Consider the following 17,233-nt stretch of genomic DNA (forward strand, 5'->3'; position numbering starts at 1 on the left):
CAGGCCATGGGAAGACATTACCTGTTGATAACACAGACTATTCTCATGATCATGGGAGGTGTGAGAGAATTGCTGCTCTTTGTGATGACTGTGGGGGTTGTCAAAGGTTGGTTCACTAACGTTTTATTTGGATTGAAGGGATTTGTTTGGGAAATATGCTTAACTTTATAAGTTGGAGATTCAAATTTGACTGTCTGTTTCTTCCGCATTGGTCATCTATTATTAATATATGTAGCTATTTTGTGTGAACTCAACTTCTGTCAACACTTTCTCCTCAGTTTCTTGTTACCCTGTTGGAAAGTCCCAGAAGCAAGATCAAGTCTCTCTGCAGAGGAGACTTGGAGGTAAGTGTTTCTTTCCACAACCCTTCTAGCTATGTTCTTTGTCACTGTCTATGGTGCTGCTGTGTTTGACACTCATTCAACACCATAGAGTAACTCAGTCTAAATAACGTTGTCAAAGCCTTTGATTTGGTAATTTTGCTTGTGTACCTTAACCTACGTTTTTCAGAGCTGTCATCAAATGACGTCTCCATTGAGCATGCCCTGGCCTTGCTCCGATCCATAGGGTCTGACGCTAAACAAGACAGAGAAGGTACGGCCTGAAACATATACTTTGAAAACTGTTGGGTTCAACATTCGACTGGCAATTCGGCCTAGACCGTGTGGAACAGATGTGTTGCTGTAGAATACCCAACTGTTCCTTTTGTTTTTTCTATAGAGTATTTAGAGACTAACGAAGTAGAATCCCAAGCTTCTCCAAACCATGGTAGCTCTCAGGCAAATGATGCCCTGTCCTCTGAGGAGAAGCTGAGGCGCATGTCCTCTGACGACGCTGCGACTGGCCCGTCTGACGACGTTACCTCTGAAGCTGCGACTGGCCCGTCTGACGACGCTACCTCTGAAGCTGCGACTGGCCCGTCTGACGACGCTACCTCTGAAGCTGCGACTGGCCCGTCTGACGACGCTACCTCTGAAGCTGCGACTGGCCCGTCTGACGACGCTACCTCTGAAGCTGCGACTGGCCCGTCTGACGACGCTACCTCTGAAGCTGCGACTGGCCCGTCTGACGACGCTACCTCTGAAGCTGCGACTGGCCCGTCTGACGACGCTACCTCTGAAGCTGCGACTGGCCCGTCTGACGACGCTACCTCTGAAGCTGCGACTGGCCCGTCTGACGACGCTACCTCTGAAGCTGCGACTGGCCCGTCTGACGACGCTACCTCTGAAGCTGCGACTGGCCCGTCTGACGACGCTACCTCTGAAGCTGCGACTGGCCCGTCTGACGACGCTACCTCTGAAGCTGCGACTGGCCCGTCTGACGACGCTACCTCTGAAGCTGCGACTGGCCCGTCTGACGACGCTACCTCTGAAGCTGCGACTGGCCCGTCTGACGACGCTACCTCTGAAGCTGCGACTGGCCCGTCTGACGACGCTACCTCTGAAGCTGCGACTGGCCCGTCTGACGACGCTACCTCTGAAGCTGCGACTGGCCCGTCTGACGACGCTACCTCTGAAGCTGCGACTGGCCCGTCTGACGACGCTACCTCTGAAGCTGCGACTGGCCCGTCTGACGACGCTACCTCTGAAGCTGCGACTGGCCCGTCTGACGACGCTACCTCTGAAGCTGCGACTGGCCCGTCTGACGACGCTACCTCTGAAGCTGCGACTGGCCCGTCTGACGACGCTACCTCTGAAGCTGCGACTGGCCCGTCTGACGACGCTACCTCTGAAGCTGCGACTGGCCCGTCTGACGACGCTACCTCTGAAGCTGCGACTGGCCCGTCTGACGACGCTACCTCTGAAGCTGCGACTGGCCCGTCTGACGACGCTACCTCTGAAGCTGCGACTGGCCCGTCTGACGACGCTACCTCTGAAGCTGCGACTGGCCCGTCTGACGACGCTACCTCTGAAGCTGCGACTGGCCCGTCTGACGACGCTACCTCTGAAGCTGCGACTGGCCCGTCTGACGACGCTACCTCTGAAGCTGCGACTGGCCCGTCTGACGACGCTACCTCTGAAGCTGCGACTGGCCCGTCTGACGACGCTACCTCTGAAGCTGCGACTGGCCCGTCTGACGACGCTGCCTCTGAAGCTGCGACTGGCCCGTCTGACGACGCTGCCTCTGAAGCTGCGACTGGCCCGTCTGACGACGCTGCCTCTGAAGCTGCGACTGGCCCGTCTGACGACGCTACCTCTGAAGCTGCGACTGGCCCGTCTGACGACGCTACCTCTGAAGCTGCGACTGGCCCGTCTGACGACGCTACCTCTGAAGCTGCGACTGGCCCGTCTGACGACGCTACCTCTGAAGCTGCGACTGGCCCGTCTGACGACGCTACCTCTGAAGCTGCGACTGGCCCGTCTGACGACGCTACCTCTGAAGCTGCGACTGGCCCGTCTGACGACGCTACCTCTGAAGCTGCGACTGGCCCGTCTGACGACGCTACCTCTGAAGCTGCGACTGGCCCGTCTGACGACGCTACCTCTGAAGCTGCGACTGGCCCGTCTGACGACGCTACCTCTGAAGCTGCGACTGGCCCGTCTGACGACGCTACCTCTGAAGCTGCGACTGGCCCGTCTGACGACGCTACCTCTGAAGCTGCGACTGGCCCGTCTGACGACGCTACCTCTGAAGCTGCGACTGGCCCGTCTGACGACGCTACCTCTGAAGCTGCGACTGGCCCGTCTGACGACGCTACCTCTGAAGCTGCGACTGGCCCGTCTGACGACGCTACCTCTGAAGCTGCGACTGGCCCGTCTGACGACGCTACCTCTGAAGCTGCGACTGGCCCGTCTGACGACGCTACCTCTGAAGCTGCGACTGGCCCGTCTGACGACGCTACCTCTGAAGCTGCGACTGGCCCGTCTGACGACGCTACCTCTGAAGCTGCGACTGGCCCGTCTGACGACGCTACCTCTGAAGCTGCGACTGGCCCGTCTGACGACGCTACCTCTGAAGCTGCGACTGGCCCGTCTGACGACGCTACCTCTGAAGCTGCGACTGGCCCGTCTGACGACGCTACCTCTGAAGCTGCGACTGGCCCGTCTGACGACGCTACCTCTGAAGCTGCGACTGGCCCGTCTGACGACGCTACCTCTGAAGCTGCGACTGGCCCCCCGTCTGACGACGCTACCTCTAAGGAACTGTTCACCGCTTCATCGGAGCCCCCGTTGACCACAAACATGGATATCTGACGTGGGACATGGTGCTCGGGGTCCATGCAAGAGTTCATGGGTACTCTAGTCCAGGTTGTCTGTGTGTGTAACTGCATTTGCTTGTTTTGGCTCAATTAAACATTAACTGTAATACTTGTGTCCTCAGTATTGTTTTGGCGGTTCCTACTTGGCAACATTTATTTTGCATTATAACCATGCTTTGGCCTCAGCAATATATTAATACTTTGACCCCTGTGTTTAAGCTACATTTGCTCAGTGTTGGTCAATTTATGCTAGTAGCATCACATGATGTGGAATGGGTTCTAGTTCATTTTAACTTGATGGTTGTGGAACACAGTGTCTGGGGTTGGTACATATGAGGATGTTGCTAGAATCGGGGTTTCAGTGCTAACTAATATCACGGTTGTCAACTTGCATTTAAATTACTCTGCTGGGTGTCTTCTCTCCTGACTGACTTGGTTTCCTATTAGTGAATGCTTACATGTGAAACCAGCTCTCGTCTCATTAGCCCATCGTTTTGGCGGTTGGTCTTCATATCCCAGTGACAATCCAAACTTTCAGGTTAAATAAGTCAATGCTAACCTGCTTTAGCTGGCAGGCTGCTATCAGGTCCTAGCTCTCCCAGAGTTGCTTGTAGCGCCTCTAACCTAGGGTTTGATGGGGGGGAACAGTTTTACCAGGATTTCCCACCCACTCCGATTACATGGGAGAAATTAACCGGTTAATTTCTATGAAAAGCGTGAGGTGAAGTCTGTTCATACAGGCCTTCTCTATCCGCATGATCAACGCTCGGGGTGTGCGTCGTACTTATAGTCGCCATGAATTCAAAGAGCATGTACACGCAACCTTTAAATGCAGTTAATACAGCAACAAAATTGGCTCCAACTTTTGAGCTACCGGTAGGTATCTGCTTTAATTCAAAACAATTTCTGTGGCACCGCTTTACTCACTTATGCCAACCTGAATTCAGCCTGTTTTGAAGCAAGTTAAACCGTTACGGCCTATGCAAATATTTTGTTTGCTACAGGGTAGGCCTTCCAGGTTATTTTATGTAGCAGGGGCGAAAATCTGATATCAACTTTGGAGGGGACAATTACATGACATTTTCTGAAGAGCAATTCCTGAGGGGGACACCAAAAGTAGTGCTGTAACACACAGCCTACGTTGTAATATGGTAAATGTATATTGAGGAACCAAAGAAATAAGGTGTTTGCCGTACTCCTAACTACCGGTACCCAAAACTACACAACTAATCACAACAGCAATACCATTGCCTTTAACAGATCTTAGTTCAGTCGAGAGTGGGGGTATCCATGGCATTTTCCAATTATGTTCCTATTTTACAAGTCAAAAAAATTGAGAACCTTTCATAATGTTGCCAAACAAAGACTCAACAAACTTACCTGAGACTCCCTGTCTCTGCCAGTCTGTCCCCAGCTCTGCCGTCTGTGTGCCATCTGTTGCCTGCTCTGCCTAATGACATCATTGTGAAACATTTTCATTAGCATTTCACTTCTTTCTTATGAACATTTTATCAACTAGTCTTTGAGATATTAGGCTACTAGGGTTCTTACTTTGCGTTTTGGTGTACTGAAAAATACTCTGATGTCCGTCTTTTTTCTGCCATTTTTCTACCTGGCTGGCCACACACACACACACACACACAGTGTGTAGGTTATTTACAGTAGGAGATGGGCTTCTATCATATCTTCTATCATTCTATATGGGCTTCGATCTAAAAGGTAGCTAGCAAATGTGAAACGGATTGCAGTGACAAGAGTTGACAGCTGTATGAGTTCACCATTTACACAACATATGCTGCAACCTTTTGTAATTTTAACCGTTTGTTTCATATTGGCTGGCTTCCAACAATAGCTGAATTTGCAAAGCTAGCGAGCACAAATTCCGTTTCAGTGGTGTTTGCTATAATCTTTGCTACCCGGGTTAAATAAAGGTGAAATAAAATAAATAAAAGTTCCCTTGCGACAATTTAGCTTTTGCAACGAGACCATTACATATATTTAAGACAATGGTAGAAGAGAGTGTAGTTCTGTTCAGTTTGGACTTCAGTTTATCGCTAACCTTATCACAGGGACTTTGAAGCACTAACTTACATTGCTGATCTTGGAATAAATTGACGATAGCAAAGATTCCATCTTTGACGACGCCACATAAATGGAATAGGTACTAGCTAGCTTAATAGTTAATATTTGCGCGCTAGCTCTGCAAATTCAGCTAGTGTGTGTGTGTGTGTGAACCCTGCCAACATAAAACAAATCATTGCTATGGCGCGATTGACTGGATTAACCTCATGTCAGTCACGTGCATTGAGTGCCTTTCAGACAGTAGATACGAACCCTCTGTTACCTTGCCAACTAAGGAACTGGCAGTGGATCAAACCATTGTGAGGCAAAGGGTGGGGGGTCGCAATTTTTTTTGAAACTTAAAAAAGCTCTATTAAGTGTCTATAATCAGCACAATTGCTTTCATTGCGTATTATTCATATTATTTAAATTACAGAGTTATGTTTACAGTGATATATTGGGGGGGACAAATCATATTTTTCCCAGGATGGGGGGGTCGTGTACCCCCCGTCCCCCCTGGGATTTCCGCCCCTGTTATGTAGCCTACGTTTGTGTATTGAATGTTATTCTACATTTGTTTGTCTGGGTCTTGAGAATGAGTTACCCTTTCTGACCAAGTCTGTAAAATAATGCGAGAACTGGGGGTATTTTGTCTTGAATAAAAGTAATAACGGAGAAGAATGGCAGGGTCTTGACAAGTTAATTTGATTGTGTAGGCTCACGTTTAATTTATGCTGTGACTAAATGAATATTAACTTGATAATGTACTTTATTGCTGGAGAACAGATGCAATAGGTAGGCCTGAGAAGATTTGATGTAAATATAGCCGAAGAATGGCACATGATAAACTGCGGGTTTAGATTCACGTGCAATTGATCAACTGCGGCGCTATCCATTGTGCTGAATCTCCGCTACAGCGTAACTGTTAGATTATCAGAGATTCAGATTTGTTTCATCTGACAAAATCATCACAATAACCGAAGTATAAACAGCCACAACCTTCCCAAATTCCCTTGATAGCCAGGTGTAAGGGGAGAGGAAAGGACCGAAATGCATCTTTCAGTGAAAGGTAGGCTACTGTAATAACCTCATATTTGACCCGTCGGCCAACAGTGCCTCATAGACCGGTTAAAACTAGGCTACATCAATGAAATAGTGTGGTGACTTTGAGTTGATTAAATAGCAACAAATACAAGAACCCATTAGTGTATATTTCTCCATGTAGAGTGTTATAATCATGTTGGATTTTATTCGCTGCTTAACACCCTGCATCCCACAGCTGGCTTGCTTCTGAAGCTAAGCAGGGTTGGTCCTGGTCAGTCCCTAGATTGGAGACCAGTTGCTGCTGGAAGTGGTGTTGGAGGGCCAGTAGGAGTCACTCTTTCCTCTGGTCTAAAATAATATCCCAGGGCAGTGATTGGGGACATGTGCTGTCTTTCGGGTGGGACGTTAAACAGGTGTCCTGACTCTCTGTGGTCACTAAAGATCCCATGGCACTTATTGTTAGAGTAGGGGTGTTAACCCTGGTGTCCTGGCTAAATTCCCAATCTGGCCCTCATACCATCACGGTCACCTAATCATCCCAAGCTTACTATTGGCTCATTCACCCGCCCCATCCCCTGTAACTATTCCCCAGGTCATTGCTGTAAATGAGAATGTGTTCTCAGTCAACTTACCTGGTTAAATAAAACATATGCTTCTAAATAGCACTTTCGGTTTGAACGGGAAACCTGGTAATTTCTTGCAATTTCCTCAGGAAGGAAAATTGGTAGGTTCTCTGGAAAAGATATGTCTCTACATGACCAATGAGGCCTACCCTCCTCCCCCAGCCATTGGGATGAACTTTGCGGGACCCCCATCCGAATACTCTACCAGGTACGGACGAGACATGGAGACAACTGTTCATTTAATGTTTTGTACTCGTCTCATTAAAAATGGATTCATACTAAAGACTAGGTCAGAATACATTTGGACTCCCTCGCTCTTTGTCTTTCCCTCTCAAATCAACTCTTTACCGTGAAATGCTTGCTTACGAGCCCACCCCAACGATGCAGAGAACAAAACTATAGAATATATATATATATATATAGTACCAATCAAAAGTTTGGACACACCTACTTATTCAAAGGTTTTTCTTTATTTTGACTATTTTCTACATTGTAAAATAATAGTGAAGAACTCAAAACTATGAAATAACACATATGGAATCATGTAGTAACCAAAAAAGTGTTAAACATATCAAAATCTATTTTATATTTATATAGACTTCAATGTAGCCACCCTTTGCACACTCTTGGCATTCTCTCAACCAGCTTCACCTGGATTGCTTTTCCAAAAGGACAGATTTCCACCGGTCTAATGTCCATTGCTGGTGTTTCTTAGCCCAAGCAAGTCTCTTCTTCTTATTGGTGTCCTTTAGTAGTGGTTTCTTTGCAGCAATTTGACCATGAAGGCCTGATTCACGTAGTCTCCTCTAAACAGTTGATGTTGAGATGTGTCTGTTACTTGAACTTTACAGCAGAGGTAACTCTGGGTCTTCCTTTCCTGTGGCGGTCCTCATGAGAGACATAGCGCTTGATGGATTTTGCAACTGCACTTGAAGAAACATTTAAAGCTCTTGAAATTTTCCGGATTGACTGAACTTCATGTCTTAAAATAATAATAGACTTTTGTTTCTCTTTGCTTATTTGAGCTGTTCTTGCCATGATATGGACTTGGTATTTTACCAAATAGGGCTATCTTCTGTATACCACCCCTACCTTGTCACAAAACAAGTGATTGGCTCAAACGCACTAAGAAGGAAATAAATTCCACAAATTAACTTTGAACAAGGCACACCTGTTAATTGAAATGCATTCCAGGTGAGTACCTCATGAAGCTGGTTGAGTGAATGCCAAGAGTGTGCAAAGCTGTCATCAAGGCAAAGGGTGGCTACTTTGAAGAATCTCAAATCTCAAATATATTTTGATTTGTTTAACACTTTTTTGGTTACTTCAGGATTCCTTATGTGTTATTTCATACTTTTGATGTTCTACAATGTAGAAAATTGTAAAAAATAAATAAAGAAACCCTGGAATGAGTAGGTGTGTCCAAACTTTTGACTGGTACTGTATATATTGTAACACGAGGAATAAAATACCCAAGAATAAAGCTATATACAAGGAGTACAGGTTCCAGATCAGTGTGCAGGGGTACGAGGTATTTGAAGTAGATATGTACAAGAAGGCTGGGTAAAGTGACTAGGCATCAGGATTGATAATAATAATAATAATAGCAAAATAAAGAACAGAGCAGCAGCTGCAAATGATGAGTGTAAAGGTGTGTGTTTGTGAGAGTGTGTAATGTGGATGCATGTGTGTTTGGGTTGTGTCGGTTTGTGTGTGTGTGTGTGTGTGTGTGTGTGTGTGTGTGTGTGTGTGTGTGTGTGTGTGTGTGTGTGGGAGTGTGAATGTAGTGTGTGTGAGTGTGCATATGCTTTGTATACAGTCTAGTGATTGTGCGTAGGGTCAGAGCAAGACCCTTTAACTTTTTGAGGATGCGAGTGCCCATGCCACGACTGTGCGGGTGTGTGTGGACCATGTTAGGTCGCCAAGGAACAGCCCTGTTGATGTGGATGGGGACGTGCTCTCCCCTCTTGCTCCTTTAGACCACGATCAGCTCCTTGGTCTTACTGGCATTGAGGGAGAGGTTGTCCTGGCACCACAATGCCAAGTCTCTGACCTCTCATCGCCTTCGTGTCGTCAGCAAACTTGACACACTGGGTCCCGACACACTGGGTCCCAACCCACTGGCTCCAACCTCCTGTCTCCAACCCTCTGGATCCAATCTCCATCTCTTCATTACTTGGTTATGAAAACCCCCTGGCCCCAAAGCACTGGCCCAACCTCTCTTCATTACTTTTTAAGGCAGACAGGTCCAGAGGGTGCGCCCCTGGCTGTCCCTCACGTCTAGATCCAGCAGAGACTGAACCAGGACCTCCATAGCATGGTGGTGGCTGTGGTACGCCTGAATAGAAACACAAACACAGTCTCAAGCAAAGTCCAGTGGTACGCCTGAATAGATATATATTCGATGTCCTATAGTAGACCAGTGGTACGCCTGAACAGAAATACAGTGCTAGACCTCTAAAGTAGACCAGAGTCTTTCAATCGGGAGCCCATTTTTGCTCCCGCCCAGCATCAACATCGGAGGTCCCTGCCAAGCGTGGGATTGAGAAACAAACACTCTACTTCTCCCCTGAGGTTGATTAACTCAAATGGCAAAATAAGGAAATCATCCTCATCATCACTGTGTAGAATATGCATGTATTTTACACGAATCAGGAATAGATAGGAATTTGGTGTGTGAGTCTGTCTGGACAGTCAACTTCCTGTGGAAAATCAACACCATGCCTGCTTCCCAGATAGCACCCTATTCCCTATGTAGTGAACTACTTTTGATCAGGGCCTATAAGGATCTGGTCAAAAGTAGTGTACTAAATAGGGAATAGGGTGCCATTTGTCATATGGAGACCACTACAGGAGCAGGTAGGCTTTACTCACAGCGAGGTGTAGAGGGCTGATGGGAGCTCTGACATCAAAGTCGTTCAGGATGTCTGTCCCTGAGCTTTCAATTAGTTGAGGAAAGACAAGGACGGCCAGTTCAGACTTGTAACATATTTACTTGGAAGGTTAGTCTAGTAGCATGTGTAACATGGTAAATCTCAGTGACCAGCCCCTGCAGACATACTGGGGTGTTGCATCCATACCTTAAACAAGCAAGTGTGAGGAAAAGTTACCAACTGGCACTTACCACATCTAAAGGTGTTTCACTTGCAATCTGGAAAAAGAACATCAAGAGTGACGATGCGTCCACGACAAACATGCAGCCACACCTTAAAACCTACTGTTGGGTTCTGAGAATATGAAATATACTAATTCATGTCACTGAGGGAGAGAGCTTAATGTATAACGTTTACATTATGTCAGGTTAGGGGTCACATCCACTTGAATGTCCTTCATATGACGAACCTCCTACAGAGCAAATGAGGAAAATATGATATATTATGATTTATGTTAGTAACAATACAATATGGGAATTTTATCCCAAAGCTACCTACAGCTAACATATATATATTTAAGTATGTGATCTATGTAAATAAATAAATATATCACAGCTGTAAAACTGTATGGTGGAGGCCTACCCATTTCCCAGGAGCATTGGAAAAAGTGGATTTGGGTACAGTGTTTATTTCCCCCTAATATCTTTGAAGATTCTGAGACCATTAGGGTTAAACATTACAGATATAAATGCAATATATGGAGTAGAAAAGATTGCCTGCCCACCAAAGAATCAACATATGTTCTACATGGTCTATTTCTATCTGAATGTAACACCTCAATCAAGCTTGTTAATTGATCGTTAAGTCATGTTTGTCAGGTAAACGGTCATTAGTGGCCTATATAAGCCTCATACAGGCCATGGGAAGACATTACCTGTTGATAACACAGACTATTCTCATGATCATGGGAGGTGTGAGAGAATTGCTGCTCTTTGTGATGACTGTGGGGGTTGTCAAAGGTTGGTTCACTAACGTTTTATTTGGATTGAAGGGATTTGTTTGGGAAATATGCTTAACTTTATAAGTTGGAGATTCAAATTTGACTGTCTGTTTCTTCCGCATTGGTCATCTATTATTAATATATGTAGCTATTTTGTGTGAACTCAACTTCTGTCAACACTTTCTCCTCAGTTTCTTGTTACCCTGTTGGAAAGTCCCAGAAGCAAGATCAAGTCTCTCTGCAGAGGAGACTTGGAGGTAAGTGTTTCTTTCCACAACCCTTCTAGCTATGTTCTTTGTCACTGTCTATGGTGCTGCTGTGTTTGACACTCATTCAACACCATAGAGTAACTCAGTCTAAATAACGTTGTCAAAGCCTTTGATTTGGTAATTTTGCTTGTGTACCTTAACCTACGTTTTTCAGAGCTGTCATCAAATGACGTCTCCATTGAGCATGCCCTGGCCTTGCTCCGATCCATAGGGTCTGACGCTAAACAAGACAGAGAAGGTACGGCCTGAAACATATACTTTGAAAACTGTTGGGTTCAACATTCGACTGGCAATTCGGCCTAGACCGTGTGGAACAGATGTGTTGCTGTAGAATACCCAACTGTTCCTTTTGTTTTTTCTATAGAGTATTTAGAGACTAACGAAGTAGAATCCCAAGCTTCTCCAAACCATGGTAGCTCTCAGGCAAATGATGCCCTGTCCTCTGAGGAGAAGCTGAGGCGCATGTCCTCTGACGACGCTGCGACTGGCCCGTCTGACGACGCTACCTCTGAAGCTGCGACTGGCCCGTCTGACGACGCTACCTCTGAAGCTGCGACTGGCCCGTCTGACGACGCTACCTCTGAAGCTGCGACTGGCCCGTCTGACGACGCTACCTCTGAAGCTGCGACTGGCCCGTCTGACGACGCTACCTCTGAAGCTGCGACTGGCCCGTCTGACGACGCTACCTCTGAAGCTGCGACTGGCCCGTCTGACGACGCTACCTCTGAAGCTGCGACTGGCCCGTCTGACGACGCTACCTCTGAAGCTGCGACTGGCCCGTCTGACGACGCTACCTCTGAAGCTGCGACTGGCCCGTCTGACGACGCTACCTCTGAAGCTGCGACTGGCCCGTCTGACGACGCTACCTCTGAAGCTGCGACTGGCCCGTCTGACGACGCTACCTCTGAAGCTGCGACTGGCCCGTCTGACGACGCTACCTCTGAAGCTGCGACTGGCCCGTCTGACGACGCTACCTCTGAAGCTGCGACTGGCCCGTCTGACGACGCTACCTCTGAAGCTGCGACTGGCCCGTCTGACGACGCTACCTCTGAAGCTGCGACTGGCCCGTCTGACGACGCTACCTCTGAAGCTGCGACTGGCCCGTCTGACGACGCTACCTCTGAAGCTGCGACTGGCCCGTCTGACGACGCTACCTCTGAAGCTGCGACTGGCCCGTCTGACGACGCTACCTCTGAAGCTGCGACTGGCCCGTCTGACGACGCTACCTCTGAAGCTGCGACTGGCCCGTCTGACGACGCTACCTCTGAAGCTGCGACTGGCCCGTCTGACGACGCTACCTCTGAAGCTGCGACTGGCCCGTCTGACGACGCTACCTCTGAAGCTGCGACTGGCCCGTCTGACGACGCTACCTCTGAAGCTGCGACTGGCCCGTCTGACGACGCTACCTCTGAAGCTGCGACTGGCCCGTCTGACGACGCTACCTCTGAAGCTGCGACTGGCCCGTCTGACGACGCTACCTCTGAAGCTGCGACTGGCCCGTCTGACGACGCTACCTCTGAAGCTGCGACTGGCCCGTCTGACGACGCTACCTCTGAAGCTGCGACTGGCCCGTCTGACGACGCTACCTCTGAAGCTGCGACTGGCCCGTCTGACGACGCTACCTCTGAAGCTGCGACTGGCCCGTCTGACGACGCTACCTCTGAAGCTGCGACTGGCCCGTCTGACGACGCTACCTCTGAAGCTGCGACTGGCCCGTCTGACGACGCTACCTCTGAAGCTGCGACTGGCCCGTCTGACGACGCTACCTCTGAAGCTGCGACTGGCCCGTCTGACGACGCTACCTCTGAAGCTGCGACTGGCCCGTCTGACGACGCTACCTCTGAAGCTGCGACTGGCCCGTCTGACGACGCTACCTCTGAAGCTGCGACTGGCCCGTCTGACGACGCTACCTCTGAAGCTGCGACTGGCCCGTCTGACGACGCTACCTCTGAAGCTGCGACTGGCCCGTCTGACGACGCTACCTCTGAAGCTGCGACTGGCCCGTCTGACGACGCTACCTCTGAAGCTGCGACTGGCCCGTCTGACGACGCTACCTCTGAAGCTGCGACTGGCCCGTCTGACGACGCTACCTCTGAAGCTGCGACTGGCCCGTCTGACGACGCTACCTCTGAAGCTGCGACTGGCCCGTCTGACGACGCTACCTCTGAAGCTGCGACTGGCCCGTCTGACGACGCTACCTCTGAAGCTGCGACTGGCCCGTCTGACGACGCTACCTCTGAAGCTGCGACTGGCCCGTCTGACGACGCTACCTCTGAAGCTGCGACTGGCCCGTCTGACGACGCTACCTCTAAGGAACTGTTCACCGCTTCATCGGAGCCCCCGTTGACCACAAACATGGATATCTGACGTGGGACATGGTGCTCGGGGTCCATGCAAGAGTTCATGGGTACTCTAGTCCAGGTTGTCTGTGTGTGTAACTGCATTTGCTTGTTTTGGCTCAATTAAACATTAACTGTAATACTTGTGTCCTCAGTATTGTTTTGGCGGTTCCTACTTGGCAACATTTATTTTGCATTATAACCATGCTTTGGCCTCAGCAATATATTAATACTTTGACCCCTGTGTTTAAGCTACATTTGCTCAGTGTTGGTCAATTTATGCTAGTAGCATCACATGATGTGGAATGGGTTCTAGTTCATTTTAACTTGATGGTTGTGGAACACAGTGTCTGGGGTTGGTACATATGAGGATGTTGCTAGAATCGGGGTTTCAGTGCTAACTAATATCACGGTTGTCAACTTGCATTTAAATTACTCTGCTGGGTGTCTTCTCTCCTGACTGACTTGGTTTCCTATTAGTGAATGCTTACATGTGAAACCAGCTCTCGTCTCATTAGCCCATCGTTTTGGCGGTTGGTCTTCATATCCCAGTGACAATCCAAACTTTCAGGTTAAATAAGTCAATGCTAACCTGCTTTAGCTGGCAGGCTGCTATCAGGTCCTAGCTCTCCCAGAGTTGCTTGTAGCGCCTCTAACCTAGGGTTTGATGGGGGGGAACAGTTTTACCAGGATTTCCCACCCACTCCGATTACATGGGAGAAATTAACCGGTTAATTTCTATGAAAAGCGTGAGGTGAAGTCTGTTCATACAGGCCTTCTCTATCCGCATGATCAACGCTCGGGGTGTGCGTCGTACTTATAGTCGCCATGAATTCAAAGAGCATGTACACGCAACCTTTAAATGCAGTTAATACAGCAACAAAATTGGCTCCAACTTTTGAGCTACCGGTAGGTATCTGCTTTAATTCAAAACAATTTCTGTGGCACCGCTTTACTCACTTATGCCAACCTGAATTCAGCCTGTTTTGAAGCAAGTTAAACCGTTACGGCCTATGCAAATATTTTGTTTGCTACAGGGTAGGCCTTCCAGGTTATTTTATGTAGCAGGGGCGAAAATCTGATATCAACTTTGGAGGGGACAATTACATGACATTTTCTGAAGAGCAATTCCTGAGGGGGACACCAAAAGTAGTGCTGTAACACACACAGCCTACGTTGTAATATGGTAAATGTATATTGAGGAACCAAAGAAATAAGGTGTTTGCCGTACTCCTAACTACCGGTACCCAAAACTACACAACTAATCACAACAGCAATACCATTGCCTTTAACAGATCTTAGTTCAGTCACCAGTGTAAGTTGAGAGTGGGGGTATCCATGGCATTTTCCAATTATGTTCCTATTTTACAATTTAAAAAAATGGAGAACCTTTCATAATGTTGCCAAACAAAGACTCAACAAACTTACCTGAGACTCCCTGTCTCTGCCAGTCTGTCCCCAGCTCTGCCGTCTGTGTGCCATCTGTTGCCTGCTCTGCCTAATGACATCATTGTGAAACATTTTCATTAGCATTTCACTTCTTTCTTATGAACATTTTATCAACTAGTCTTTGAGATATTAGGCTACTAGGGTTCTTACTTTGCATTTTGGTGTACTGAAAAATACTCTGATGTCCGTCTTTTTTCTTTTTTCTGCCATTTTTCTACCTGGCTGGCCACACACACACACACAGTGTGTAGGTTATTTACAGTAGGAGATGGGCTTCTATCATATCTTCTATCATTCTATATGGGCTTCGATCTAAAAGGTAGCTAGCAAATGTGAAACGGATTGCAGTGACAAGAGTTGACAGCTGTATGAGTTCACCATTTACACAACATATGCTGCAACCTTTTGTAATTTTAACCGTTTTTTATTCATATTGGCTGGCTTCCAACAATAGCTGAATTTGCAAAGCTAGCGAGCACAAATTCCGTTTCAGTGGTGTTTGCTATAATCTTTGCTACCCGGGTTAAATAAAGGTGAAATAAAATAAATAAAAGTTCCCTTGCGACAATTTAGCTTTTGCAACGAGACCATTACATATATTTAAGACAATGGTAGAAGAGAGTGTAGTTCTGTTCAGTTTGGACTTCAGTTTATTGCTAACCTTATCACAGGGACTTTGAAGCACTAACTTACATTGCTGATCTTGGAATAAATTGACGATAGCAAAGATTCCATCTTTGACGACGCCACATAAATGGAATAGGTACTAGCTAGCTTAATAGTTAATATTTGCGCGCTAGCTCTGCAAATTCAGCTAGTGTGTGTGTGTGTGTGTGAACCCTGCCAACATAAAACAAATCATTGCTATGGCGCGATTGACTGGATTAACCTCATGTCAGTCACGTGCATTGAGTGCCTTTCAGACAGTAGATACGAACCCTCTGTTACCTTGCCAACTAAGGAACTGGCAGTGGATCAAACCATTGTGAGGCAAAGGGTGGGGGGTCGCAATCTTTTGAAACTTAAAAAAGCTCTATTAAGTGTCTATAATCAGCACAATTGCTTTCATTGCGTATTATTCATATTATTTAAATTACAGAGTTATGTTTACAGTGATATATTGGGGGGGACAAATCATATTTTTCCCAGGATGGGGGGGTCGTGTACCCCCCGTCCCCCCTGGGATTTCCGCCCCTGTTATGTAGCCTACGTTTGTGTATTGAATGTTATTCTACATTTGTTTGTCTGGGTCTTGAGAATGAGTTACCCTTTCTGACCAAGTCTGTAAAATAATGCGAGAACTGGGGGTATTTTGTCTTGAATAAAAGTAATAACGGAGAAGAATGGCAGGGTCTTGACAAGTTAATTTGATTGTGTAGGCTCACGTTTAATTTATGCTGTGACTAAATGAATATTAACTTGATAATGTACTTTATTGCTGGAGAACAGATGCAATAGGTAGGCCTGAGAAGATTTGATGTAAATATAGCCGAAGAATGGCACATGATAAACTGCGGGTTTAGATTCACGTGCAATTGATCAACTGCGACGCTATCCATTGTGCTGAATCTCCGCTACAGCGTAACTGTTAGATTATCAGAGATTCAGATTTGTTTCCTCTGACAAAATCATCACAATAACCGAAGTATAAACAGCCACAACCTTCCCAAATTCCCTTGATAGCCAGGTGTAAGGGGAGAGGAAAGGACCGAAATGCATCTTTCAGTGAAAGGTAGGCTACTGTAATAACCTCATATTTGACCCGTCGGCCAACAGTGCCTCATAGACCGGTTAAAACTAGGCTACATCAATGAAATAGTGTGGTGACTTTGAGTTGATTAAATAGCAACAAATACAAGAACCCATTAGTGTATATTTCTCCATGTAGAGTGTTATAATCATGTTGGATTTTATTCGCTGCTTAACACCCTGCATCCCACAGCTGGCTTGCTTCTGAAGCTAAGCAGGGTTGGTCCTGGTCAGTCCCTAGATTGGAGACCAGTTGCTGCTGGAAGTGGTGTTGGAGGGCCAGTAGGAGTCACTCTTTCCTCTGGTCTAAAATAATATCCCAGGGCAGTGATTGGGGACATGTGCTGTCTTTCGGGTGGGACGTTAAACAGGTGTCCTGACTCTCTGTGGTCACTAAAGATCCCATGGCACTTATTGTTAGAGTAGGGGTGTTAACCCTGGTGTCCTGGCTAAATTCCCAATCTGGCCCTCATACCATCACGGTCACCTAATCATCCCAAGCTTACTATTGGCTCATTCACCCGCCCCATCCCCTGTAACTATTCCCCAGGTCATTGCTGTAAATGAGAATGTGTTCTCAGTCAACTTACCTGGTTAAATAAAACATATGCTTCTAAATAGCACTTT

General features: G+C 47.2%; 2 protein-coding genes across 2 annotated transcripts; both read left to right on the forward strand.

Moving 5' to 3' along the window:
- The first annotated feature begins 40 nt into the window (after positions 1 to 40).
- LOC145863956 (uncharacterized) lies at positions 41 to 6,383 on the forward strand. Its single transcript, XM_082968564.1, has 5 exons — positions 41 to 106; positions 279 to 344; positions 511 to 594; positions 721 to 2,323; positions 6,374 to 6,383. The coding sequence occupies exons 1-5, from the start codon at positions 46 to 48 to the stop codon at positions 6,381 to 6,383; spliced, it is 1,824 nt and encodes a 607-aa protein (XP_082824690.1). The 5' UTR covers positions 41 to 45.
- A 4,370-nt stretch (positions 6,384 to 10,753) lies between these two features.
- On the forward strand, positions 10,754 to 16,643 carry LOC145863957 (uncharacterized). Its single transcript, XM_082968566.1, has 5 exons — positions 10,754 to 10,819; positions 10,992 to 11,057; positions 11,224 to 11,307; positions 11,434 to 12,820; positions 16,634 to 16,643. Exons 1-5 carry the CDS (start codon positions 10,759 to 10,761, stop codon positions 16,641 to 16,643), a joined length of 1,608 nt encoding a protein of 535 aa, XP_082824692.1. The 5' UTR covers positions 10,754 to 10,758.
- Positions 16,644 to 17,233: the final 590 nt, after the last annotated feature.

Source organism: Salmo salar, chromosome 02, assembly GCF_965601325.2.
Source record: "Salmo salar chromosome 02, fSalSal1, whole genome shotgun sequence".
Classification (NCBI taxonomy): domain Eukaryota; kingdom Metazoa; phylum Chordata; class Actinopteri; order Salmoniformes; family Salmonidae; genus Salmo; species Salmo salar.